Here is a 26,596-nt window from a genome sequence, read left to right on the forward strand (position 1 = left end):
AGAGAAGTGGAAGGTGTCTTTGATTGTTACTGTCCTGGGTAAGCGAATTAGTTTTAACTATTTTGCCCAAAGAATACAAGCGCAGTGGGCAAGGAAAGGTAAAGTCAGTATTACTGACCTGGAAAATGACTACTATGTCATTAAATTTACTAGGGTTGAGGATTATAATTCGGTTATCAAGGGAGGCCCATATATCATTTCCAATCATGTTTTGGCCTTAAGGCCTTGGGTTCCTAATTTTAATCCTCACGACTGTTCGGTTAACAGGATCTTGACTTGGGTAAGATTCCCGGGCCTTCCCATTGAGTACTACAGTGAAAACTTTCTGAGTAAAATAGGAGGTTTGGTTGGTAAGGTCCACCATGTGGACAAGACTACAATTGGGGCCATTAGGGGTAAGTTTGCTAGGGTATGTATAGATGTTGATCTGGCTAAACCTTTACTTTCTAAGTTCTGTGTTCAGGATAAAGTGTTCTTTATTGAGTATGAAGGTTTACATAACATCTGTTATGATTGTGGCATGTATGGTCATTCTCAGGAGGGTTGCCCTAAAAGGGAGAGGGTTGTTATAGAGAGGGTTGAGAGTAGTGTGCGGATTACGGGAGGGAACCAGGGGTATGAAGGGAACTTTGGTCCCTGGATGGTGGCAAAGAGGCCCGCTAGACGTAGGAATCAACCTGCAGTGGTTCACAATCGTCCTCCTGATATCAACACAAATTCTAAGTCCCTTTCTCCTAAAGCTACTGTTATTCCAAATGTCAAGGAGAAGCCTGTCCTCAAAGCTAGAAAGGAGGCTGGGGTTTCTTCAGTAGCCTTGCCTGGGTCCAGATTTGGGGCCCTGATGATTGAGGAAGTTCAAGAGTCAGACCAAGATGAGAATCATATGGATGAGAGTATTCCAGGATTAGAGTTTGTAGATCCAGTCGAGAAGGTGGTTGAATCTGTGAACCCACTTTTTGTCTCTAAGGATGAAGCCCAGGAGGGGACCCTGACCCTTGCAGCTAGAAGGATGAAGAATTCAAATGAGGTTAGTATTCCTGTTCCTGGTATTGATCCTGGGATTGGGAAATCTATGGGAGTTAACAAAACTAATATGAAAAAGCTTAAAGGAAAACAAAAAAGTGGCCTTAACACTTTGGCGTTTCCAGATAAGAGGGGGCCCGGGGGTACCTCGGTAAGGCTCTCAGGAGCCCCTAGTAAATACCTAGCTTAGGGTAGGGGTGTGGTCAGTTGTCCTCCTTTCTATGGATTTGTTATTTTGGAATGTTAGGGGTGCGGCTAGCAAGGCTACCCGTATCCATATTAATGATCTTATTAAGCAGTTTAATCCATCTTGTTTTGCTCTTTTGGAAACTAAGATTAGTGGTGAGAAAGCAGATGAGGTGGTTAAGAAGTTTAAGAACTGGCACTGTGTTAGATCGGAGGCAACTGGCCGGGCTGGGGGGATTTGGCTTTTTTGGAGGCCAGATCGGATTCATTTTGATATTCTTAGCATGGATAAGCAGTTCATTCATTGTAAAGTGAGTATTTCCGACAATACTTCCTTTTTTATTACCCTTGTGTATGCTGACCCTATCTTGTCTAATCGAAAACGGCTCTGGGAGGTTCTCTATTCTATGAGTGTCAGCATTTCGGAGCCCTGGTTTGTGGCGGGTGACTTCAATGATATCGCCTTTATGAGTGATCAGAGAGGGGGATCCAATCATTATGTTAATCGCTGTCTGCATCACAAGAATAGTATGGATTTATGTGGGCTTTCCGATCTGGGGGCTTCTGGTCATAAATTCACTTGGAAGCGTAATAATACTTTTGTTCGATTGGACAAAGTCTACGCTAATGTTTTAGCTCTAACTTCCTTCCCCGAGTGCTCTGTGTTGAACCTCCCGTTCCGTCATTCGGATCATTGTCCTATTTTGTTTAGACTTTTGAGAGGTAAGCACCCTAGGGGTAAGAGACCGTTCCGGTATCAGTTGGCTTGGGAGTCCCATCCTAAGTTTAAAGAGTTCGTTCATGAGAGTTGGAGACCTCATTCGTATGTACTGCAAGCTGCTGAAGGGTTCAGGAATAAGGTGCAGGGGTGGAATAGGAATGTGTTTGGGCATATTATCAGAAGGAAGAACAAGTTATTAAAGAGGATGGAGGGCATTCAACGCAGGTTGGAGGGGAGGTTTGATCATAGCCTTGAGGGCCTCCTCAGAACCCTTCAGAAGGAGCTGGAGGCTGTGCTTAGGCAGGAGGAGTTCCTTTGGTTCCAGAAGTCTCGGAAGTCCTGGATTAGAGATGGGGATCGTAATACCAAATACTTCCATCTCTCTACCCTGATCAGAAGGCAGAGAAATAGAATTGAGGCCATTAAGGATTCTAATGGTGATTGGGTTTATGAAGATGAGGTTATTCGGAACTTAGCCCTGGATTTCTACAGAGAGCTGTTCAAAGAGGAACCTGTTCTTTTGGAGAGGGCTCACTCTATTGCTACATTTCCTTTAATCAGTGAGGATTGTAGTCAGGAGGCCTTTCAACCTATTTCCCGAAAAGAGATTGACCAAGCTATCTTCAGCATTGGGGCTTCTAAAGCTCCTGGGATTGATGGTCTTCCGGCGGGCTTTTACCATAAGCATTGGGATGTAGTGAAGGAAGGCATCTATAATTTTGTCTTGGGGGTGTTCAGTGGTTCGAAGGATATTGAGCTGGTTAATAGAACCCTCCTGGTTCTGATTCCTAAGATTGATAAGCCTTCTTCCTTTTTGCATATGAGACCTATCAGTCTTTGTAATGTTCTTTACAAAACTGTTACAAAGATTGTGGCTAATAGAATCCGTGGCATTCTTCCTGCGATCATTTGTCAGAATCAGGGTAGCTTTGTGCCTGGTAGACAAATGATGGATAATGTGGTGATCGCCCAAGAGATGGTCCACACGATGAAGATTAGGAAGGGGAGGAAAGGCATTGTGGCTCTGAAGCTGGATTTAGAGAAGGCCTATGATCGAATTAATTGGGATTTCTTGATGGAGAGCCTTGAGAGAGCTAGAATCCCGGACAGTTGGAGAAGTTTAATTAAGGTATGTATTTCTTCTCCTGTGTTTCAAGTTATGGTCAATGGGGATATGTCGGAGGAATTTTCCCCGGGCAGAGGAATCCGTCAGGGGGATCCTATGAGCCCTTTCCTTTTTGTTATTGCTATGGAGAGGCTCTCTCACCTGATTCAGGATGCGATTGATAATGGGAGTTTCCACCCTGTGGCGATCAACAGCTTCTGTCCCCAGGTGACTCACTTATTCTTTGCAGATGATGTCCTTATCTTTCTTGAGGGTAATGAGGAGCAGTTGAGAGTCATTATGGATATTCTGGATTGTTTTTGTTCGGCCTCTGGGCAGAAGCTTAATATCCAGAAATCTAGGATGATGTGCTCTAAGAATATGAATCAGAGAGTCTGTAAGAGATTAAGTGATCTCTCAGGTATTCCTCTTACTGATTCTCTTGGGAAGTATCTGGGCGTTCCCCTCCATAGTGAGCGTGTGTCTAAAGGCTCCTTCAAAGAGACTTTGGATAAAGCTAATTCGAAGTGTGCCATTTGGAAAGCCAAGACTCTGTCTCTCGCTGGCCGCCTCACGTTAATTCAATCTGTTAATTGTGCTGCTCCCAATCACATCATGCAGGCTTGTAAGCTTCCGGATCCTGTGCTTAATGATCTTGACAAGATTAACCGTAGGTTCCTGTGGGGGGAAGCTGCGGAGGGCAGGAAGATCCATCTTGTGCCTTGGAGTGAGGTTTGCCAGCCTAAAGATTCTGGGGGTCTGGGTATTAGGAAAGCAAAGGACAATAATAAAGTTTTATTAATGAAACTCCTTTGGCGTATGTGGCAAAACCCTTCCTCTCTTTGGGTTCGCCTCCTTTGTGGTAAGTATCGGAAAGACAAAATCTTCGGGGGCCCGAAAGAGAGAGTTGCTAATTGTTCCTTCCTCTGGAAAGGACTTAGTGCTGTGTTTGATGAGTTCTGCTTGGGAGTTGGCCTGGAGGTGGGGAATGGTAAGTCCATTAGTTTCTGGTTTGATAACTGGATTGGGGATAAACCGTTAATTGAGGTGTGTTCTTCCCCCCCGCCTAGTGATATACGCAACTGGAGGATTGCCGATATGGTTGACTCGGAAGGGGACTGGATCTGGTCAAAGTTTGATACTTTCTTTAGCCTTGAGACTCTCCTTAGAATGCGGGGAGTGAAGGTGAGTAATCAAGAGGAAGACTTGGATAGGCACTGTTGGGCGCTGACTAACAATGGAGTTTATTCTTGCAAATCGGCCTTTGAAGCTTTCTCTCTCTTTAGATCTGATCCTCCCTCGGATGTGTGGAAGTCGATTTGGACCCTTAAAGTTCCTTTCCGTATTAGGAGTTTCCTGTGGCTGGGCGTTAAGGACAGGCTTCTTACTAATTCGGATAGGCACAGAAGGCACTTGGCTGATTCTGGAGCTTGCAGTAGATGCAGAGGCCATGTTGAGACTTTGTGCCATGCTCTTAGAGATTGCTCTAATAGTAAAGAGGTTTGGAGGAAAATTCTCCCACACCATATTTTCTCTTCCTTCATGGCACATTCTGAGGTCGACTGGTTCTCTGATGGTGTTAGAGGAAAGTTGCTTCCATACATGGAGCATGGTGACATTTTCTTTGCTATTATCTGTCACCAAGTTTGGAAATGGAGAAACGAGGAGATTTTTGGAGATAAAACTGTTTTTATGACAAACTTAGCTGATTTCTTCTCGAAAAAACTTTTCTCTATTATCGATAGTTTCAAAGGAGAGTCCCTTGCCAGAGCCTCTCAGTGTTGTGATGTCCATCTCGTGGGATGGAGCAGGCCAACAGAGGGGGTTGTGAAGCTGAATACTGATGGTTCCTGCCTCAGTAACGGTAAGATTGCGGCTGGAGGTGTGCTTAGAGATGTAGGGGGCGTCTGGCTTTCTGGGTTCTCCCAGAATTTAGGGTTGGGTTCTTCCTTTTCTGCGGAGCTCTGGGCTATTCTTACTGGAATCAATCTTGCTAAAAGGCTGGGTGTTAAGAGGCTCTCTGTGGAGTCTGATAATTTGGAAGCAATCAAAATGATTTCTGAGAATCATTCTATGGGTCTTAACAGTCGCAACCTCATCAAAGCTATTATAAGGCTTTGCTCCTCCTTTGAGTTCGTAGAGTTCAGACACATTTTTAGAGAGCAGAATCGTGTTGCTGATCGCTTGGCGGCGGCGGGCCATGAAGGGACGTTAGGCGTTACTACCCTTCCTGTTTCCCCTAGTTTCATCTCTCATCTTCTCTTAGAAGATAGGATTGGGGTTAGCTTCCCTAGGCTAATTCCTGGGTAGTTTGTTGTTATTCGTTTTTCTTTTCCTTTTCTACCAAAAAAAAAAAAAGATGATCAAAATTTAACTAGCCAAAAAATTGAAAAGATAAAGAATGAATAAAAGATACAAATAACAAGAACATTAATATAAACAAGTCAAAGACATTATATGTACGGATAATGTACGAAAATAGACCAATGGTTTTTGGAAAAGTATCAATTTAGGTTCCACGTATAAAATAGTACAAATATAGGTTTAACGTTTAAAAAAAGATATCAATTTAGGCCTCGATAACGGATTGTAATGGGTGAGAAATACCACTTTGATGGAGTTAAGAGGGTAGATAGGACATTCTATGAGTTGGAGGGGTGAATGGACAAGTTGAGCGGAGTGAGAAATGTTGGTCCCGTGTAACTTAATATGATTAGTTCAAAGGATATCTTTTTTGCTTAATAATGCTGACTTAATTAAATGTTTGATAATTTAACTCAGCTTTAGGTCAGCAAGGCTGAGTGAAGTGTGAGACAGCTTTAATCAGACACTGACTAGAGCTGTTTCAATTGCGAGTTGGGAAATAACACTTTAGGTCAGCTTCCAACTCAGCACTCTGATTACTCAGCGTCGGCTTGTACAGATTATATACTGAGTAATTTAAGCAAGCAACACATACATATATATCAAGAGAAAGGGTTAGAGATTACTCAGCAATCTTATCCTGGTTCGGCCTCACCGCCTACGTCCAGTCCCCAGAATCCCTCCGGGCTTTTTCAATCCAGTACCGAGCTCTTTAAAGGTAGAGCACAAACCGTTTACAATAGCAACTGAGTATGCAAGAGTACCGTCCTCTATTCATCTACTCAATCCTATCTCACACTGAATACTATAACCGAGTATTAAGAATTTCTCTACCACTGAGTACTACAACCGAGTACTCAGCACCACTCTTCTAACCTTTACAATTGATACAAGATTGTTCTCACAAAACGAAGAACACTTTAGATGAATACAAATTCACTCTAGACTTTTACACAATGATTGGAAATTGGGTGTAAGAACTTGCTTTCTTTTCAGACAGCTTCTATTTTGGATTTTCACTCTTGTGAAGATTTGCTTTTCTGTCTGTATTTGCTTGTATGTGTCGTGAGGATCCAAGTGATGAACTTGTCCTTTTATAGTGGATTCTGAAGCTTCAAATCATTTGAATTTCGACATATCCGTTGGTAGTAACGGTCTTCTTTCATCATTGAATGGTCAGCTTCCAGAATCGCAGGCCAATCTTGTCTTCTGATTTGCGCAGGAGGCAGGCTTGCCAGTTTCGTCTTCTTGCGCCAGGTTTCGTCTTCTAGCGCCAAGTTTCGTCTTCTAGCCAAACGCTAGATGGTCCATGTGTCTCGAAAAGGTCTTTGATCATATTTCCGAGACTTCTGATTTGTTGCAGAAATCTGTCGGACCTTGTCTTTTAGCAAACGGATCATTGGCGCTGTCCTGACGAATACTCAGCTTGAATGTTTGACTTTGCCTTTAAGATTTCCTTTGTCGGGACTGAGTTATATTTTACTCAGCTTCTTTGGTCGGCTTCTCCTTCAAGCGTTATTCTGAAGAAGACTTTTCTTTTAACGAGGCTGAGTTACACTCAACTCAGCTTCTGCTGTGTGTCTTTGCTTATGCTGACTTCGTTCTGTCTTTCTTTTTATGAACACTCAGTTCCTGTTCTCATTAGTTAATATACTCAATATTGAACAAACATATTAGTACAATTAAATCAAAGCACTTAAATTTAATTGCCTTAATCATGGGATTAATTTAAATAATTTTGTCAAATCAAAATCATGTGGAAAGGTGTTTCAACAAACTCCCCCATTTTGATGTTGGCAAAAGTATTTAATTAAGGAACTCAGTGTTGAGCATCCCTCATGATTGATGACCTTTTTATTCTTTTGAGATTACTCCCCCGTAAGGGTTGCATCTGTTGACTTAGTTCAACTCTAAACCTTCTAAGATCTAATTGAGTGAATCTAAGGCTTAAGTCACTGACTTAGTTCAATTCTAAACCTTCTAAGATTTAATCGAAAAGAGCCTAAGGCCAGCTTCCGAAGAAGGTCAATACTTTGGAACATACGGTCATAACTCAGTTTTGATACTTATCTATTTTAGGTATCAGAGATATTATGTTAAGTTCAAGTATCAGAGTTGGATTTATCTATCAAAGTTGGGGTGTACTGAGTATGATTTATCTTTGTGTTCACAAGTTTTGATTTGGTGTTCAATGAGTGGTCATGTGTTCAATCAGCATATAAACACAGTAAGTAAGCATCGCAAGTAAGTATTGCATATAATCAGTTTGGATAAAAGATGCTTATATAGATAGTCAGTTTCAACAAAGATATGCCAGATACAACATCACAAGTCATAAGCTAAGACTATTGCTAATCTATTTCTTCATGTTGACTTGAATTTGGTTAGATTTGCCCTTGGCTGTTCTTTGTTGCTGACTGGGATTGCTTGGGACAGCAGAAGTTGAACCAGGTTTCTGCTGAGTTCCGGCGGCAGCTGGCTGTTTATCCTTAGCTTTCTCCCCCAGTTTTTGTTGAGTTCCGGCAGCTTGCTTAGCTTGGCTAGGTTGGCCTTTCTCCCCCGTTTTGCCAGCATCAGTCGATTTTAGGGGAGATACAAGGAACTTCTCTTGTTGAACAACACGCGTCAGTATAGAGGAATAGTGTTGCATGTGACCCGTACTCTCCCTAAGACCCTTAAACATTTGCATGCCATCAGCCATAGTCGAAGCAGGGATCTTGATATTGGCGCTGAGCATGCTGAGTAGATACTCAAGAGATTTCCCAATCCAAGTAATTGAGTCCATCGTTCGGGCATAAGATTGATAATACATCTTGAGCAATGCAGAATCATACGACTGACATTGAACGTTAATGTGTCAGACATGTGCAAGTGTTGACCTGGTGCAGTGTAAAATGTCATTTGTCTTGACCTGGTCAGTGTCCATCTCTTCTTCGCTTAAGTTGAGTAGGCGAATGACTTCACCAATCTGTTCAATAGAGCACTGAGAAGAGGAGGAGATTAGTTCACGAGCCCCGGTCAGCTCGGAGGACAGCTGGGAGAAAAGTTGATTGACCTCAGTAGAGGTTGCATACGTTGAGTTCGCAGTTGATAAGGCATTATGTTTTCCTTCGATGGAGTTCATGTGATTCACCATCATCAGCCGGAGTTCAGCCAGCTTCATTATAAATTCTTGCTTGGGCTGCTGAGAAACTAAGGATGTCATGACACTCATCAGTTCCTTGAGACCCTTAAGTTCGGTCAGAAGTTGAGTGACAGAGGAAAATTGGGTTGGCTCAGCAGGAATAGACCCAGCAGCATCGGCGTGAGACTGATGAATATCTTGAAGTAGGGCTTGGGCTGAGTCGATGATTTTCCTACCAGACTCATAAGCATTCAGATAAGTGTAGGATTCATCAGTGTTATGCTGAGGGGCCGTATTGTTATCAGCACCGGATAGAGGAGGTGTTTGGTGTTGTCCTGAAGTAGAAGTGTCAGCCTGGTCAGCAGCTGCACTTTGTTGATTTAGACCAGCAGCATGAGCTGACTGATCTAGACGCTGCTCAGAAGATGATGGAAGTATTTGCTCAGCAGTGTTATTTACCTGCTCAGTGTCAGTCTGAAGTTGAGTCGGAATTGGAGATTTAGGCAACTTAGCACTGTCTTTAGCAGGTTGAGTTTCCTTAGCTAACTCTGGATGTTGAGTAGCAGGAACTTCGAGCACTTACTCAGTTAATGGTTGAACGGAAGTGTCGGTAGAAAGAGGACCTTTGGTGGCTTGTTCCTCAGCTTGAGAAACAGAGGCTTGTTTTTCCTTTGCTTGGGTTGGAGTAGGCTCAGTGATGGTGGTGAAGAATTGAAACTGGAGCCCAGTTAGGTCTGTGATGGGGTCCCTCAAGGGTGATTCATCCAGCAGATCTATCACGATGGGCTTTAGGGCCTTTTTCTTAAACCTCTTATCGGCACTGCCCTTTGGAGGAGAAGGGTCAGTTGCATGAGAGTCAAGTGACTCAGAAGAGAAGTTGAGGCCTAAGTCAGTGTAGAGGTTCTCCTCGACCTTATCCTTTATGGGAGACTTAATTGCTTGCTCATGAGTCTGCTCAGCAGCAGCTGTTTTACTCGGCTCAGCAGAGCCCATCTTATCACCTTGAACCTGTTCCTCAGTGCGGCCCAGTTCTTCCTCCTGATCACAGGGTGTCTTTTTCAGGTCAATTTCTTGACTTCGTACAAAATGCGAGTCCGTGGAAATCACAAAGTTAAGCGGGTTAGCCTCTAATGGCTTCAACCTAGAGGTTTTCTTCCTCTTTAAAGGTCGATCTGGTGTTTCCTCACTTTCTTCCTCAGGCTCAGCTCTTTTCTTATTGCCTTCGGCTGACTTAGGTTCCCCTTGAGCTGACTCAGCATGAGAAGCTTTCTTCGCACTAGAAACTATCCTGATCTTCTTTGGAGCTTTGTTAATGTCTTTGGTTGGAGGGCTTGAGGATTGGTCAGCTTTCCTTTTCCTTTCCTTTGTGGTTCGCACAACCGGTGCTTCTTCAACCATAACCTTCTTTCCTTTCTTGGTTACCTCAGCATCCGCTTCTTCAACCATATTATCCTCAGCAGGTTGTTCCTCAATCACCACTCCCTTCCCTTTCTTGGGTTTGATAGGCTGACTGTGGGCCAGCGCGAATAGGATTCCAAAGGTGATTTCAGTCCCCTCTATGTCAATTTCTCCCTTAAGACTGACCTGGAAATCCTGAAGTATTTTAGTGATGAGCGAACCCATCCGAAGGATCCCGATGCTGCGTTGAAAAGCTCCGATAAGGAAGACGGGCATGTTGAGTGGCTTGTAATTCAGCATGTGCCAGATGAAGCACTGCTCAAAGTTAGAGGCTGACGAGGAGGAGTTGACCTTAGGAAATAGAAAGTTGGTCAGGATGTAGTGTGCTTGCTTTTGACCCTGACCCATACACGTACTGGGAATTTCTCCTTTGTGGTTCTTGGGTTTGCAGAATTCAACGACGTAATGAACCCTTTTGTAGTCATTCGTGCATCGCAACTCAGCACCTTCTGCTTTAAGATTTAGCAGAGTAGCAAGGTAAGAGGGGGTGATGGTGATTGCCTTATTCTTGACCTTGGTGATCAAATAATCATCATCGTCCTCAGCGACTGCTAGGTTTTCATAGAACTCCTTTACTAGTTGCGGGTAAGTCATTGCAGGTATAGAAAAGAGGTCGGTCCACCCATTTTTGGAGATCCAGTCACAGAATGGTTTCTCTTCATTTATAAAGCTCCCGGAAAACCAATGGGAATGATACACGTTAAGGCCTTTGATGCTATTGAAGACCTTAAAGAACTTCTTTTTCTTTAGGCTGTTTCTTCTTTTTCTTCTTCAAAGGAGTCGTCTGGTCAGTGTGAGGGTTTTCACCGAGGATGCTGACCTCGGGCATAGCTTGGTCATACTGACCATGGATTTGTCCTTGAGACTCAGAGGAAGTCTCCTTATATTCCTGCTCAGCAGGAGATGGAGGATTTATATCTGAGCGATCGTCGTCGTATTGCTCGTTGGAGTGGTTCTGGGAATTGCTAGACATGGTGTTCTTAAAGATTTGAGAAATAGAGATGATTAGGGATTTCAGAGAGAGAGAGAGATCGAATGCGATAAGTTTCAAGCGTAAAGGGGAGTTAGTGGGAATTCATCCACTATTTATAGTCGGAGCGCGTCGATCTGATAGGTCAGAATGGCGGTTTGATTTTGAAATGTTCAACGGCTTTAAATTCTGACATTTATGACACGTTCGGCGCATGGGTTCCTAATCATTACGCTTACGTCATCCTAGGTGGCTACTTAAATTTGCATGCAAACATTAAATTTCGCAAGTTGTCTTACTCAGCATCTAGAATACAAAACGTTTGAAGTTCTGAGTGCTCAGTTTTGGGTAGAAGGGATTCATATCATGTGAAGTAACTCAGCATTTAGTAATCACTCAATATATATGGCAACTCAGCATACAATGATTTCATAACATTCAGTTTTACTCAGCATATGATAGTTACTCAACATGTAATGATCACTCGGCATATTATAATCACTCAACATCCATTTAGCTCAGAAATTTATTGAAGAGGATTAGACATACCAATAGCTTCCCTTAGTATGCTGAATTGCTCACGAGCGCTGTCTCACACCATACTCAGCCCTGCTGACTTAAACTAAGTTAAAGTTATCAAACATTCAATTAAATCAGTATTATTAAGCGAAAAAGTTATATTAGTTCCTAACCCCCCCTTTGGAACCATCCTATCAAGTTACACGGGACCAACACAAGGAACCTGCTCAATACACTTTCCATTTAGTCTACGACAACCTGTCGGCAATCGAAAGTATAATGGTAAATGAATCCCGGTAAATCTCATAAGACTTCCTAACCACCGTAGAACCCTTCTGCACCTGGATCTCTTAACAACAGTGGGGAAAGTTGTTTTACTGCAATTTGCAGACTGTAGTAGAAGACCTTGATCATCTGATCAACACGGTTAAAGGGAAGAAGATAACTGTATCTCCACATTTCTAGCAGAACTGCTGAACCTGAAAAATGAATGCACTGAGCTTCGGAAGCTTGGTGATGAAAAGGATGTACATCCGGAAGATTACTGCCGACCAAGTGGCTATGTTGGTGAACTAATTGCCACATACATGACACAACCCCTCCGATAAGCTCACTACATCATCACCAAATTTCTCTTCCCGAAGTCTGGATCTATCAATTCTGCGTCCAACTTTGAGCAATGCATTATCTAGCATATGGTTGAAGGCAAACCAATGAACATGCATGTGTTTCTCGTCGGAGCACTCAAACGCTGCAGAATTCAGCTAAGCCTTTACTCACTCATCACTTGAATCCTCGAACACTATGGCGTTGATGTTAACGGATGAGAAGCCCAAGAAGGCAAGGATATTATGAAGGAGAATAGGCAAACATAGGGCAGCGGAAATATAATTTTTTTTTATCTATTTCCTTTAACCAAGATCCGTTAAACGTTATTTCATATAAAGAGGGATAGAACAGAATACCTTAATTGACGATCTATCTACAGTTGCAAATGAAGTGCCCATAACTCTTAATCCAGAGTTTCACGAGCACAATCAAAACAAACAATCAAACGATTAAAATCTCAATCAAAGAACAACAATCAATAAAGATTGTCTCTAACGAATCAACACAAGATCAAGGAAAGAGAAATAGAGATAGAAATTAATCGAATGGAGACAAGCGGATTGATTTCTTCCTCAACTAGGGTGGCCGAATTCCAACTCTTGGGATGCTATTAGTGTTGGCCGAAATTCACAAATAAGGGGGGGGGGTATATATTGCCTCTTGAATCTAAACTCTGGTTAGATTGAATTAGGTCACTTTATTAGAGTCTTATTCTAAATAATACTCTTATTAATATTATCTATAATTATATCTAAATATAATAAATAATATTTATTATTGATAGGCTAATAATTAGAGATATAATCACATTAAACCTCCTAACTTATTTATCCTATAATTAATTTAACCATAATTATAATCCAATTATAATCATCTAAATAAATTAACTAAAACATATACACATTATATAAAATTCGGACCCCCTATTTGATCCATAATTAAACAATTTTAATCTTCAATTCATTAATTACTATTATGCCCACTTTTGGTTCCAAGTCTTATGTGTGACCCATTAGGTTCTTGTTGCTACTAGCCGTATACACTTGTTGAATTAATTTCCAAAATTACATTTAACCTTTTGTATATCGGAATGAGTGCGTGGACTGTGAATAGAAGAACCATAAACATTCCCTTAGAGCTATAAGAAGACAGGTTGATTCTGTCGTTGACCTTTCCGTATTAGGTTCAGTATAATCTGATCCTTCACCAACTATATCCTCGAACGAATCTTATGATTATGGATAATGTCAAGTCACATATACCGAGACGTTCATTTTACTTGTTTAGGTAGAGTTAACTCTGAATGGATACATTAAGTGAAATCTCCATTTCAACTATTAATCTATCACATTGCAAGGATTTGGAGTCAAGTCTTCCATAAATGATTGTTGAAACACCTTTCCACATGATTTTTATTTGACAAAATTATTTAAGCTAATCCCATGATTAAACAATTAAATTTAAGTGCTTTGATTTAATTGTACTAATGTGTTTGTTCAATGTTGAGTAAGTTAAGTGATAAGAACAGGAACTAAGAATTTATAAAAGAAAGTCAAGACGAAGTCAGCAGATGCAAGAAGCTGAGTAAAATGCAACTCAGCTTAAGCGAAAGAAATGTCTTCTTCAGAAAAGCTTGAAGGCGAAGCTGCTGAGTCAAGATGAGTAGTCGTCAGGTCAGCATCAATGATCCGTCAACTTGAAAGACAAGGTCTGAGCAAAATTCAGAAGACTCGGAAATCTGTCAGAAGGACCTTTTCGAGAAGCATGGACCATTTGATAATTACTAGAAGACAAACCTGGCGCAAGAAGACAAACACGGCGTTAGAAGACAAACCTGGCAAACCTGGCTCCTGACGAAAATAGAAGACAGGATTGGCCTGCAGCACTGAGTGCTGACCAAGTGATGACGAATGAAGACCGTTTCCCCACAACGGCTATATCGGAATTCAAATCATTGGCGCCTCAAAGATCACTATAAAAAGGCAAATTCATCACTTGGATCATATACAAGAAAGACAAGCAAATCTTCACTAAGTCAATCCATTTGCAAAATCCAAAATAGAAGCTGTCTGAAAAAGAAAAAGCAAGCTCTTACACCAACTCCTATTTTTGTGTAAAAGTCTAGAGTGATTTTATTCATCTAAAGTGTTCTTCACTAAGTGAGAACAATTCTTGTATCACCTGTAAAAGGTTAGAGAAGCTGAGTACTCGGTTATAGTACTCAGTGGTAGAGAGAAGCTGAGTACTCGGTTATAGTACTCAGTGGTAGATAGGATTGAGTAGACGAATAGAGGACGGTACTCTTGCATACTCAGTTTCTATTGTAAACGGTTTGTGCTCTACCTTTAAAGAGCTCAATAGAGGATTGAAAAAGCTCGGAAGGATTCCGGGGGACTGGACGTAGGCGGAGAGGCCGAACCAGGATAAGTCTGCTGAGTAAATTCTAACCATTTCTCTTGATATATATGTATATGTTGCTTGCTTAACATTACTCAGTAAAATAAGTTGTACACTCTGAAACTGAGTAACCTGAGTGCTGAGTTGGAAACTAACTTAAGTGTTACTTCCCAACTCACGATTAAAACAGCTCTAGTTAGTAAATTGACTAAAGCTGTCTCAAAACATACTCAGCGGTGCTGACCTAGAGACTGAGTAAAAGCATTAAAATTAAAATAAGTCAGCCTTAATTATTAAAAAGTTTAATTAGTTCCTAACCCCCCCTTGAAACTAATACCATCACGTTACACGGGACCAACAGTGATCCTTGGATATATCTCCCATTTATTACGAGTGATGAATGCTCAATGCAATATTAACTATTTTGTAATTACTTCGTGTGATACCCAACGCCTGCCCGCACACACCCTAGGGTCCTCCCTGTTATGGATCGTGTTTGAACAGAGTCAAAGTATCATACTCCATAATCCAGAATCACTAATTAACATTTCTTTGAGTCTGAGGATTACTTATACTTACTAATACCAATGTGATGAATATGTGACATAGGATAAATCCATCCATCCTGTTATCTCAAGTCGGGTCCCCAATCCTAATGAACTCCTTCACCAGATCCATGTAATTGTCCAGATATCTCTATATCTGAAGCTTGTGAGATCAGCTCTCTGTTCATAATAGAAGACACTATTACATGCAAGTCTCAACAGTATTATGTCAATCCTTATTTAAACATATTACTTGACTTGGGGTGGTTTTAGGTTTATTAGTTTATTATAATGTTTGGTCTCACTTCATGCTTGTATGAACACTTTATAATCACTTTAAATAAACTTTAGGATTTTCTTTTCTTTTATTTGACTTATTTAGTTCTTAAAAGATGATTACCTTTATATAGTTAAAAAGAACAATTCATTTAACATGTTTATATCCTAAAACAATTGTCTATAGGACATAAAACCCCAACATTTTTAAGTGTGGTTCACCGCCATCCTAGCCTATATTAGTTTAACTCATATTTGAGCTAAAACACAAAGGCATAATGAGAGTGGAGGTATATGAACTCATGCTCAACAAGTTTGATTACTAATTTAAAACTTAGAATGAAAGAAGATGAAGATGAAAAGAAACTTGAATTAATCGACCAACTTGAGACGGACCGGAGTCCGACGAATCCGCTCCAATGCCTAAATCAGTTTGTGATTAGGATCGAATTGAAGGGTATGAACTGTTGGTCCCGTGTAATTAGTTCCAAGGGGGGGGGGGGGGGTTAGGAACTAATATAACTTTTTCGTTTTAATTATGCTGACTTAATATAATTCCTTGACTTTCACAACTCAGTTTTGGTCAGCACAGCCGAGTGAGGCGTAAGACAGCTTTAGTCAGATACTGACTAGAGCTGTTTTACTTGCAAGTTGGGAAATGACACTTTTGTGATCAGCTTCCAACTCAGCACTCTGTTTTACTCAGTGTCACCTTAAACAATTTATATACTGAGTAAATATAGCAAGCAACATATACAGATATATATAGAGAGAGAGTTAGAAGTTACTCAGCACGACTTATCCTGGTTCGGCCTCTCCGCCTACGTCTAGTCCCCAGAATCCCTCAGGGCTTTTTCAATCCAATACTGAGCTCTTTAAAGGTAGAGCACAAACCGTTTACAAGGCAGTTGAATATGCAAGAGTACCGTCCTCTATTCGTCTACTCAACTCCTACTAAGTGCTATAACCGAACACCTAAATTTCTCTACCGCTGAGTGCTTAAAACCGAGTACTCAGCACCACTCTCTCAGTTTTACAATTGATACAAACTTGTTCTTTTTCAGACAAAGAACACTTTAAATGATTACAAAATCAATCTAGCTTTTACACAAAAATGGAAATTTGGTGTAAGATCTTTTTCTTGTTTTGGTGTGCTTTGTATGTTTTCTCTTTTTCTCTTGTATATCGACAAAAGATCCAAGAAGTGTACTTGTCCTTTTATAGATGAAATCTAAAGACACAATCATTTGAATTTCGGATCTATCCGTTGAAATCAAACGGCTCTTTGCTTGCGTCGTTGTTCTGGTCAGCTTCAGATTTGCAGGCCAATCCTGTCGTCTGAATTCGGCAGGCACCAGGCTTGTCTTCTTCTCGCAGGTTTGTCTTCTAGCACAAATTTCGTCTTTTAGCTAGCGGACAGTTGACCCATGCGTCTCGAAACTGTATCCATGCATATTTCCAAAGCTTTCTGATTTAGCACAGATCTCTGTCGAATCTTGTCTTTTAGCAATCGGATCATTGGTGCTGTCCTGAAAAACACACAGCTTGACTTTGATAGCCGTTGTTGCTATTTCCGATACTGAGTTGCTTTTTCACTCAGCTTCATTCTGCAAGATATAGTTCCGAAGAAGACTTCTCTTCTTTCATGCTGAGTTGCTTTCTACTCAGCTTCTGAGATCAGCTTCATTTGTAAGCTTCGATACTGAAGAAGTCTTTTCTTCTTTCGTACTGCGTTATTCTTTACTCAGCCCGTGCTATGTTATCATGCTGACTAAGTTCTGTCTTACTTGATTCCTATTCTTATAAATATTTTTATACTTAACATTGAACAAACCCATTAGTACAATTAAATCAAAGCACTTAAATTTAATTGTCTTAATCATGGATTAACTTAAATCATTTTGTCAAATCAAAATCATGTGGAAAGGTGTTTAGTTGTGAGATAGTAGTTAACGTACCGTGTCTTGTGTCAATACCTATTTATTTATAGGTTTTTTAGGTTAAGGTTGTCACCTATTTAGGAGTCATTATGAGCTTAGGATTCCGTATCCTTCAAGGATTCCGAATCCTGGGAGGGAGGAATCTTTTATCTCATAGGGTTCTAGAAGATTCATTGGTACTAGGAGGTCAGAGCTCCGATAATTGTCTTGGTTCGACATCTTCCGCACGTGCCTTTTAGCTTTAAAAAGGGCGGAACTGATGTCATTCAGGTGATGTCATTTTACATGATATCAACATGTGTTGCATTCTTAAAAAACAATTATCATGAAAGAGAAAATAACTATAGTGAGGTTGAAATTGAAATTGAAATTTTCATCTAAAATCCTAATTCAATGCAAATGTATTTTAATGGACCGAAATTAGACAATTACATCATTAATGGAAGATGAGTTTTCTTCATGTGTCATTTTATTTTCTTGCTATCCTCCTACCGCATTTTAAGCATTTAATAAGGCTTGAAAGTCCACATCTTATGCTAATGCAAAAAACATATCGTCCATTAATGAGATTTGAAATCGCATCATCTTGTAAATGTTAGGCGTGAAATTATATTGTTTTATACGTAAAGACTAAAGATGCTCTCCCAAAATAACCGCATGGATAAGTTTGTAACTTATCACTGTTGTTGTTAAGAGGGCAATTGTGAAATAAATTTTAGAGACCCCATATTGTGCAATTATTAAAAGGCGGTGATTGAAAAAAAAAGTGAGACGATGTGTATTTTTATGGATTTTCGGTTCTATTTTAGCATATTGTATTTTTGTTTTGCGTACATGATTAATTTTAAATTCACAGATATGAGATAAAAATTATTCAAACATATAATTTTTAACAATTAATATTTCAATAGTTATTATATTGTAATATAATTGAAATGAGCTTTGAATTATTTTTTTTTAATCGGATGGCCCTATAAATAAGAGATCCTAGGCAGACGCCTAGACTGGCTCCCCTAGAGCCGTCACTGCATGTAGTTAATTAATTCTTGTTAGTGGCGGAGTCAGAAATTCATACCTAGGGGTTAATGCTAGCCATGTGGTTTGGAGAAAATAATTTTTTTAGCCTCTGGCATGCTGAAACTTTGTCGTTTTTGTGTGTTGGTTAAAAGTTATAACATTTTTTATTTTTTTTATTTTTAGTTATAAATTTTTTTTTATAATTTTCATAAATTAGAATCGAATTCAAATTTTTTTTAGCCTCCAGCATGCTGAAACTTCACCGTTTTTGTATGTTGACTAAAAATTATAACAATTTTATACATTTTTATTGATTTTCAGTTATATATGTTTTTTAATTTTCATAAATTAAAATTGAATTCAGAAATTATTATTTGAGTCTCAAAATAAGAATTTTTTTATGGAATAAAGATATAATAAATTTTTTAAAAATAAAAGAGATATAATAAAAATGAGTGGAAGATGTTACGAAAATAAAAAGTACATTGAAAATAATTAATAATAGTAATATAGTTAATTCAAAAAAATAATAGTAATATAATTATATAATTATTGAGAAAAATAAAGTTCAAATAAATAAGAAATTTATAAAATAAAATTAATATCGTTGGATTTTGGTTTAAACCAACTCAATTACTTTAAACTATTAAAATAATACTAAATAGATTAAATATAAACAATACTAGGAAGCTGCAAGAGAAGCAAATAGTGATAGTCGGTAGCAGGGGACTTAGGTGACCCGAATTCTGACTCCACCTCATATTTTTCTATAGGGAAAATTACAAATCTGGGTCAAATGGGAAGCCCATTTACATATTAAACCCATTTACTAATTCTACTACATATTTAGACTGATTTTGTGTGACTTTCCAAAAATACCCCTGACCTTCCCACTTCCACCACTCGTGAATCACCGCTCCCCCCTATCTCCTTGGTTATGCGAAAAGTTGCTCATGCATTAATGATTTCAAGACTTTTGATCTTCCTTTCTTCCTTTAAATTGCACGAAATCTGCACCATTTAGTCAAAATCATAATGAATTTCTCTTTTTCATCTCTTCATCTCTTGATTTTGCAACTTCCCAACCCTAGAAAACGAGTAAATGGGTTTTCATCTTCCTGTTCGTTGCTTGGTTTCTTTCTTCTTGTTACCATCAAAGAAATGGTTTTTCTACGTTATTTCCTTCGTTCTTCCCATGTTATCATATTGTTATTGTCGCTTTTGGGGGTGAAAGGGGCGAAAAATGTAAGTATCTGTTTTTTTTCTGCTTTTTTTCATGAATTCACTTCGCAATCGATGGTTTCGCTAAGCTTTGCGAAGAGAACGAGCCTGGAAAGTGATGATCTACTTCGTGAATTGATGATTTCGCGAAGTTCTGCGAAGAGAAAGAGTGAAACGTATGGATCTACCTCGCGAATCGATTAGTTCGCGAAGTCTGCGAGTAGATCCTCACGTTTCAGACCTCGCAGACTTCGCGAAAGCATCGATATGCGACGTAGATAGTCACATTTCAGACCTCGCAGACTTCGCGAAAAAATAGATATGCGAAGTAAAATCACCTCTTTCCCTGCACATTTACATTCGCATGCTTCGCTAATTTTCATTTCGCGAAGCCAAAATCGTCCTTTTTCATAACTAACACGGTTAATTTTTTCTGTAGATGGTTGAATACGTAACATCCCTTTCTGGAAGGCGGCGTACTGGGCTGCAGGGAAGATGATTTTCCTTCCTGTATAGGGATGAACTTCCCCAAGATTGACACATTCACTCCTGAAATGATTCGTTAGGAGAGGTTGTGTCAATCTCGGGGTGCACCATGGGACACGTCCATCCCATGGTGCCAATCTTCAAAGTGGACCTAACTTAATCCGGTGCCAATTTTGAAGCGGATGCGTAATCTTGGTACCGAATTAGTTAGTTTCACTTTAAAATGATTGGTTAGTAGAGTTCATTGTGGCAATCTTGTTGTAAATTTTGATAATGTTATGATTTGAATGTTGTTATTGTGGCAATCTTGTTGTAAATTTTGATAATGTTATGATTTTAATGTTCGAATCCGTTGTTGTTTGCCAATTTTTGTTATATACCACTTCGCGTATTAGCTTCAAATCATATCCAGCATTCGCATATGCGAACTAAATTCATCAAGCAAAACAAACTTCAGCTTCGCAGGCTTCGCATATGCGAACTAAATTCATTAAGTAAATCAAAACATTAACTTCGCAGGCTTCGCATATGGGTGAATATGCGAAGTCAGACGGGATGGGGCGAGCTCCGCGTAAATATTGAGGGTATTTTTGGAAAGTCACACAAAATCAGTCTAGATATGTAGTAGAATTACTAAATGGGTTTAATATATAAATGGGCTTCCCATTTGACCCAAATTTGTAATTTTCCCCTTTTTTTTATTGCAAAACAACTCATATTGATCCAATTATTATCTGGGGAGCAAACTTGCTCCAATAAACATTACTATATAAAAAAAATCAGTGTTAAATTGAATTGTAAAGTTGACAAAGAGATATTAATTCAATTCTGATAATATTTAACAAATTAATCTAAGGTCTTGTTTGATAAACCACTTAATTACTTAAATTAAAATATTAAACACTTATTTAATTTAAGTGCGTTTGATAACGGTTGTTCCTCTACCACTTAAATTAGTTAATTAAGTGAAAAACCACTTATTTTGATAAGTCAAAATATTTAACTTAACATTTTAAGTTAAACAATATCAATTAATATTTTTATTAAAGCTACATCATTCAATACGTTCAGCACTTATAATATTCAGCACTTAAAATCCAGTACTTATTTTTTCAGTTTTATCAAACAACACCTAAATTTAACAAATTTTTAAGTATAAAATTAATTGTATTTAATTTTTATGTTTATAAGAACTAAATTAATATCTCCTTCCGGCTATTTTGAAGCGCAGTCCGAAAACTGATTCTTCGGCCGTCACGCTACGCCAAAACTTGAGAAACCATTGGCTTTACTGGGTAAGGAAATGCACGGTCGGCCTCGTAATCCTTCTAAACCAGTCGACGAAGCAGCTTCTGCTGCCAAAGCCGAGAAGCTTCGGCTTCTCCAATCTCAGTTCCTCTCCTATCACCACCAGAAAATGTATTTTCATTCTTTTCTTTCCTTCTTCTTTACTCAGTTGATCCATTCTTTTCTTTTTTTATTGATGTTTCTTTATTCAGTTATACTAAGGAAGCTGTTGAGCTAAGCGCCAAGCTTGTTGAATTGAATCCAGAATGTTACACTGCTTGGAATTATAGAAAGTTCGCCGTTGAAAACAATCTCACTCAGGCTGGCTCCGATCCTAGCTCTGTAAAGTCGATTCTCGATGAAGAACTTCGAGTTGTGCGTTTCTCTTTACTATCTGTGTGGTTGCTGATTATATGATCAGCCTATTGTATGGTTAAATTAATTTTATTTCTTAATTGCTAAATTTTAGTTAGTTTAGATCCTGGAAGCAAAAAACCTACCATCATTTGTATATTTAAATGAATTATGCGGTTTTCTTAAAAATTCATAGGCTGATGAGGTAAATGTTGCAGGTAGAGAGAGCTCTGCGGCAGAATTTCAAGTCGTATGGGGCATGGTATCATCGTAAATGGGTGCTAAGTAAAGGGCATTCCTCAATGGAGAAGGAGTTGAGGCTTTTGGAAGAGCTTCAGAGATCCGATTCTCGGAATTTTCATGCATGGAGTTACCGGAGGTGAAGACTTGGTTGCTAAGTGTTCTTATTTATCCTGTTCTTAGATAAGATATCTGCATTGTGCATTTCGGATTCTTATTATAACGGCTATATTGTCTAGATTCATTGCAGCATTGATGAAAAGATCGGAGGAGGATGAGTTAAACTATACCACTAATATGATTGAGGCTACTATCAGTAACTACTCTGCATGGCACAATCGAAGGTTTGATTATTAGTTTTGTTTTTAAACTGAGAGAGTTTTTGAATCGCTTCAGCCGCTGAAACTAGAATTGAATACTGAATTGATGTAACCAGGATAGTTGCACCTTGTTTAATTCCAATCTAATTATACTGGTGGTATTAATAGTGACCTGGATTTTGGAGGCATAATGTTCATGGTGCTTGCTCATTTTGAAGGATGATTTTCCATAGATTTAATTGTGATATTGTCTATTCATCATGCTCTTATTATGTTCCTACCAATGTTGGGCTAATGAGAAATTTAAATTATGTTCCTACCAATGTTGGCCAATGAGAAATTTAAAATTTTTTGGAACTGTCCAAGCACACATAGATATATCGTTTTCAGTTGCATGTTCTCTATGTTAACTTAATATCCAATTTCAAAAAGAAATATTTTAATGACAAACCCAGAATGTTTAAGATTCAATTCTCATCATTTGTAACATGTGCTGATAATATGATGTCTATTTTGTTGGAAACCTGTATTAATTATGTTACCTTGATGAATATTGTGCAGTGTACTTCTATCTAATTTATTGAAGAAAAATGTTGAACGTTTTTCAAAAAAAGATGAGGTTTTAATTGAAGAGTTTGAATTGGTAGGCCAGGCTCTTTTTACTGACCCAGATGATCGAAGTAGTTGGTTTTATCATCGTTGGCTTCTTCAGCATACTGTTAAGAATGACGCTCCTCTGCTTGTTTCTTCATGGCCTGCTCATGGTTCCGATATAATTCTATCAGGAGATAGGAGCCCAGAAAGTTGTGCTTTTCTTCGGTTGGATAAATTCCAATTTCCTTCAGGAAGATTTCCCCTCATTCTTTATTTCAGTCAGGCGGTTGAAGGTGTGAACTCATCCACAGTAGCAATAGCATCCAGATTTAACTCAAATGATACGCTTATATGGAATCCTCTTTCAACCAATAGCTCTAGAGCTGCTCAAGTTTGGGTTACATGGTTAAATTTTCCTGATTCGGATCCTCATTCATTTGAAGAAAATCATATAAAGGTTACTGTGGGACACTGTCAAGGAATCATTTCTTCTAGTGGATTTCACTATAGCAATATTTCTGATTTTGTATTTAAAGTGTGTGTACAACCAGTCAAAACAGAATTTGTGGAAGGAGTAGTTATAGAGAAGATTTCATGGATAGATGAAAATTTTCTTCTTTGTGAGCCTCATTCTGTTGAATCAAATCTACTTGCTTTACTTGACCATTCAAGTGTGAAGGATGAACATGAGACTGCAGCTACTATATGGCAAGCTAACATTATAGCAGAAGAGATACAAAACTTCCGTGAGCTGTCTGACTGGTAATCCTGTTTTATCTAATGGGTAATTCCTAAATTTGTGAACACTGTATTATTATTAACCATGCATCTGTGTTTTTGCTTTTCTTTTTGCAGTAAACTCGGAAAGCTTACACTTGCTAGGCTGTTGACTGCACATGATGCATTATTTGGTTCTAGGAAATTTCCCAACTCTGAAGAAGTCCTTAGACTATATAAAGAGTTAATGAAGTTGGATCCATCACATTCTCAATATTATAAGGATGAATACAACTTGGTTTTATTGGAACAGGTGCTTTCTTTTTCTTTCAAGTTTCAAGTAAGAAGGATAGATTTTTTAGCCTCGTGTAATACATACCTATGAATGTTGGAGTGCTAAAGACTAGTGAATTACAGTTTCAGTTGCCTTGTCTACTTTGTTGCTGTTAAACTACTTGATACTTGATAAGAAAAACATCATACTAGTTAACGAACTTCAGTCTCATGTGTCATAGCAGACAAATTATTGCTTTTTTTTTTTGTTTACCCTGTCTCTTTAATTTCAGCTTGACCAACTCGCTATTACATCATGGGGAAACATCAAATTAATTAATAAATTTTGTTTTCATGTAATATGAGGAATCATCAGTGTCTCATTAGAAAACTCTCAGAGCTTTTTGGCAAATAGAATTTGGTCGTTGCACATAATTGAGCTTGTCATCCCATGTATAATTTTGAATCAAAGAGTTTTGTTTAAGGTAAACCGGAATGAGTTTCAAGTCTTTTTCTTCGTTACTAAATTTTTATATTAGGTGAGTGGATTCTCACTTTGATTATGCAGGTGATGTCCAGGAGGGAGTCTGTGCTGAGCCACTGCTTTCACTATAGTGATTTGACTTCACTGAGAAGGGGCTACCCGATATGTTTACGACTCCATAAATTATCATTGTCACGAGTAGGGTCTATTGACAAATTATTGTGGGTCCAAATGCTAGATCTGAGTCACAATGAACTCAAATCTATTGAAGGTAGTCTGTTTTCACAAGTTAGACAGGTGTTCAAGGAATTCCCTCTTTCTGAACTGCATATATTGTTCTGAAATCAAGTCCTTTTCTGTGGTTCTTAATTTTTTTGTTTACATATATATATGTTGCTATCAAATTTATTGTATTTAAGTAACATGGTTTAATGAAGCATCAACAAAAAAGCTCTTTCTTTCATGATTCATTATAGTTCTTAATGAGTTCCCCTGTATTCTTGATTGGTAAATAAAAGATCTCGTACTTCTTTAGTAATGGATAATTTTTGCAGGATTGGAGGCTTTGCAGTTACTTTCTCATTTGAGTTTGAGTAAAAACAAACTCGCTAGTTTTTCTGCTTTGGAACCTTTGAAGCATTTGAAGTCATTGAAAGTGCTGGATATTTCACACAACGAGATAGGTGCACATGCTATTGACACAACAAGGTACCTTTGCTCTTCTCCTTTATCTCATTCAGTGGGAAGTGAATGGGGACAGGACAAAAATGGGATAGATGTTGTCAGTTTTACAAATTATTGGGAAGCCATCTTTGTATTGAAAGGCTTGAACTTGACACAATTAGATGTGGCGGGGAATGCAATTTCTGATGAAAAATTCAACTTATTTCTCGCTAAGATTCTGCCTAAACTTAAGTGGGTTGATGGTGTACAATTGGACTGAATCTGATGTTTACATATATTTTACTTTTCCGCTCTCATTTGATGGGAAGTAAGGTATTGGATTCTGATGGAGAGATAATGATAGCAGATGGGGAGATTGTGAAAGTACTTTACGGTTTATACTATTAAGATACCAACAATGTTCACATGCACCTTAATGACCAAATGAATTTGGTCCTTCACCGTTAGATATAGGCTTATTAAATCTAAGCCCTAGATGCGTTGATTCTCAACCAAATTTTACATGGTCATTAAGGTCCATGTGATCAAAACCGATTAAGATACATCTCTTTCTTTTTATTTTCATTCGCTTCCCTCAAAACTGTAGTTGCTGATAATTGTTTGGCTGCTTTATTCGTGCTGCATCATTGTCTTGCTTATCTTGATTGTTTTGTAAGAGGTTTACAATAGATTGTTTGGGAGGAAAAACTAATGATTAAAAGCCTTGGAAATGTAGTCTAATTCCCATTGTTGTTATTCAAACATTAGAACTTAGAATTGCTTTTCCTGTTAAAGTGAAAAAGTTTCTATGTTCTTTGTTTCGACAGAGATCCTTTTCCTAAGCAAAGAGACTTTTCCTTCTAGATGATAAATTTTTTTCATGCTGTGTGGATGAACTGATGTGGCTGATTTTTCTTATTGAATAAAAATGCACTTGGTTTCTTCTGTCTGTCTACTCCCTTTAAAATCTGACATGTTTGATTTCACTTTTCTGAATATCTCTGCGGGTGCAGATCCCAACTTGAAGCTTAATGAAAGACAAAGAGGAACATAGATAAAATACAAATATTTTGCTAATTCCGACAATGATTTTTGACTTAAAAATGAAGCTGTAGAGCTTCCAGAATTTGATGCATCCATCAACTACTGCTTAATATTTGCATGCCAGTTTCAACTGAGAATTAGATTCAAAACAACCCGAAAATCCCAGCAGATAAAAAGATAGATACACCTGGGAGAAAAAAACTAGTCACTATCAGTGGAAGGAGGGATTCTGCCGCAAACAGAAAAGGATTGAAAGTTATATATAGGAGGATGAAGAAGCAGAAAAGGATTGAAAGTTATATATAGGGAAATGATGAGCCAAAGACAGTAATAATAGCCATTCCCTTATTTAGTTTTGGGGGAATCCAACTAGAATTTTCAGTTTCCACTTCTGGGCTGGGTAAAAAGAGTAGGGGAGTCCATACTCACTCGCCTATTGTGAAAAAATCTTACTTTGAAGAAAGTGAGAGACCCATCATCACGAAAGAGACCTTGCTTTTCCTGCATCAATATCAAAAGAACCATCAAAATTAAGCGATAATCATTAAAGATATTGAATTTTGCCACTTCCACAAATACCAACACAATAAAGGACCAAGCAAAATGTAGGGATTAAATGAGAAGAGAGATTAATAGAATCCACTTATTGAATCATAATA

At 38.6% G+C, this 26,596-nt stretch overlaps 1 protein-coding gene across 2 annotated transcripts; it reads left to right on the forward strand.

The window, feature by feature from the left end:
- Positions 1 to 21,166: 21,166 nt before the first annotated feature.
- LOC136233483 (geranylgeranyl transferase type-2 subunit alpha 1-like) lies at positions 21,167 to 25,834 on the forward strand. 2 transcript variants are annotated; one of them, XM_066023153.1, is made up of 8 exons: positions 21,167 to 21,256; positions 21,461 to 21,623; positions 21,821 to 21,981; positions 22,082 to 22,186; positions 22,724 to 23,518; positions 23,612 to 23,786; positions 24,315 to 24,501; positions 24,785 to 25,834. In XM_066023153.1, exons 3-8 carry the CDS (start codon positions 21,905 to 21,907, stop codon positions 25,171 to 25,173), a joined length of 1,728 nt encoding a protein of 575 aa, XP_065879225.1. In that variant the 5' UTR covers positions 21,167 to 21,256; positions 21,461 to 21,623; positions 21,821 to 21,904; the 3' UTR covers positions 25,174 to 25,834. The 2 variants fall into 2 exon arrangements, with proteins under 2 accessions (XP_065879225.1, XP_065879224.1); XM_066023152.1 differs by having other exon boundaries at positions 21,188 to 21,380.
- The last annotated feature ends 762 nt before the right edge of the window (positions 25,835 to 26,596 follow it).

The sequence above is a fragment of the Euphorbia lathyris genome, chromosome 6 (genome assembly GCF_963576675.1).
Source record: "Euphorbia lathyris chromosome 6, ddEupLath1.1, whole genome shotgun sequence".
NCBI classification, from domain to species: Eukaryota; Viridiplantae; Streptophyta; class Magnoliopsida; order Malpighiales; family Euphorbiaceae; genus Euphorbia; species Euphorbia lathyris.

Bases quoted from the DNA above. Each gene is read 5' to 3' on its own strand.
- LOC136233483 (XM_066023152.1), top strand. From the start codon at position 21,265: ATGCACGGTCGGCCTCGTAATCCTTCTAAACCAGTCGACGAAGCAGCT. The intron at 22,187-22,723 runs GTTTGATTATTA...AATATTGTGCAG, and splicing joins TCTGCATGGCACAATCGAAG to TGTACTTCTATCTAATTTAT. The intron at 23,519-23,611 runs GTAATCCTGTTT...TTCTTTTTGCAG, and splicing joins TTCCGTGAGCTGTCTGACTG to TAAACTCGGAAAGCTTACAC.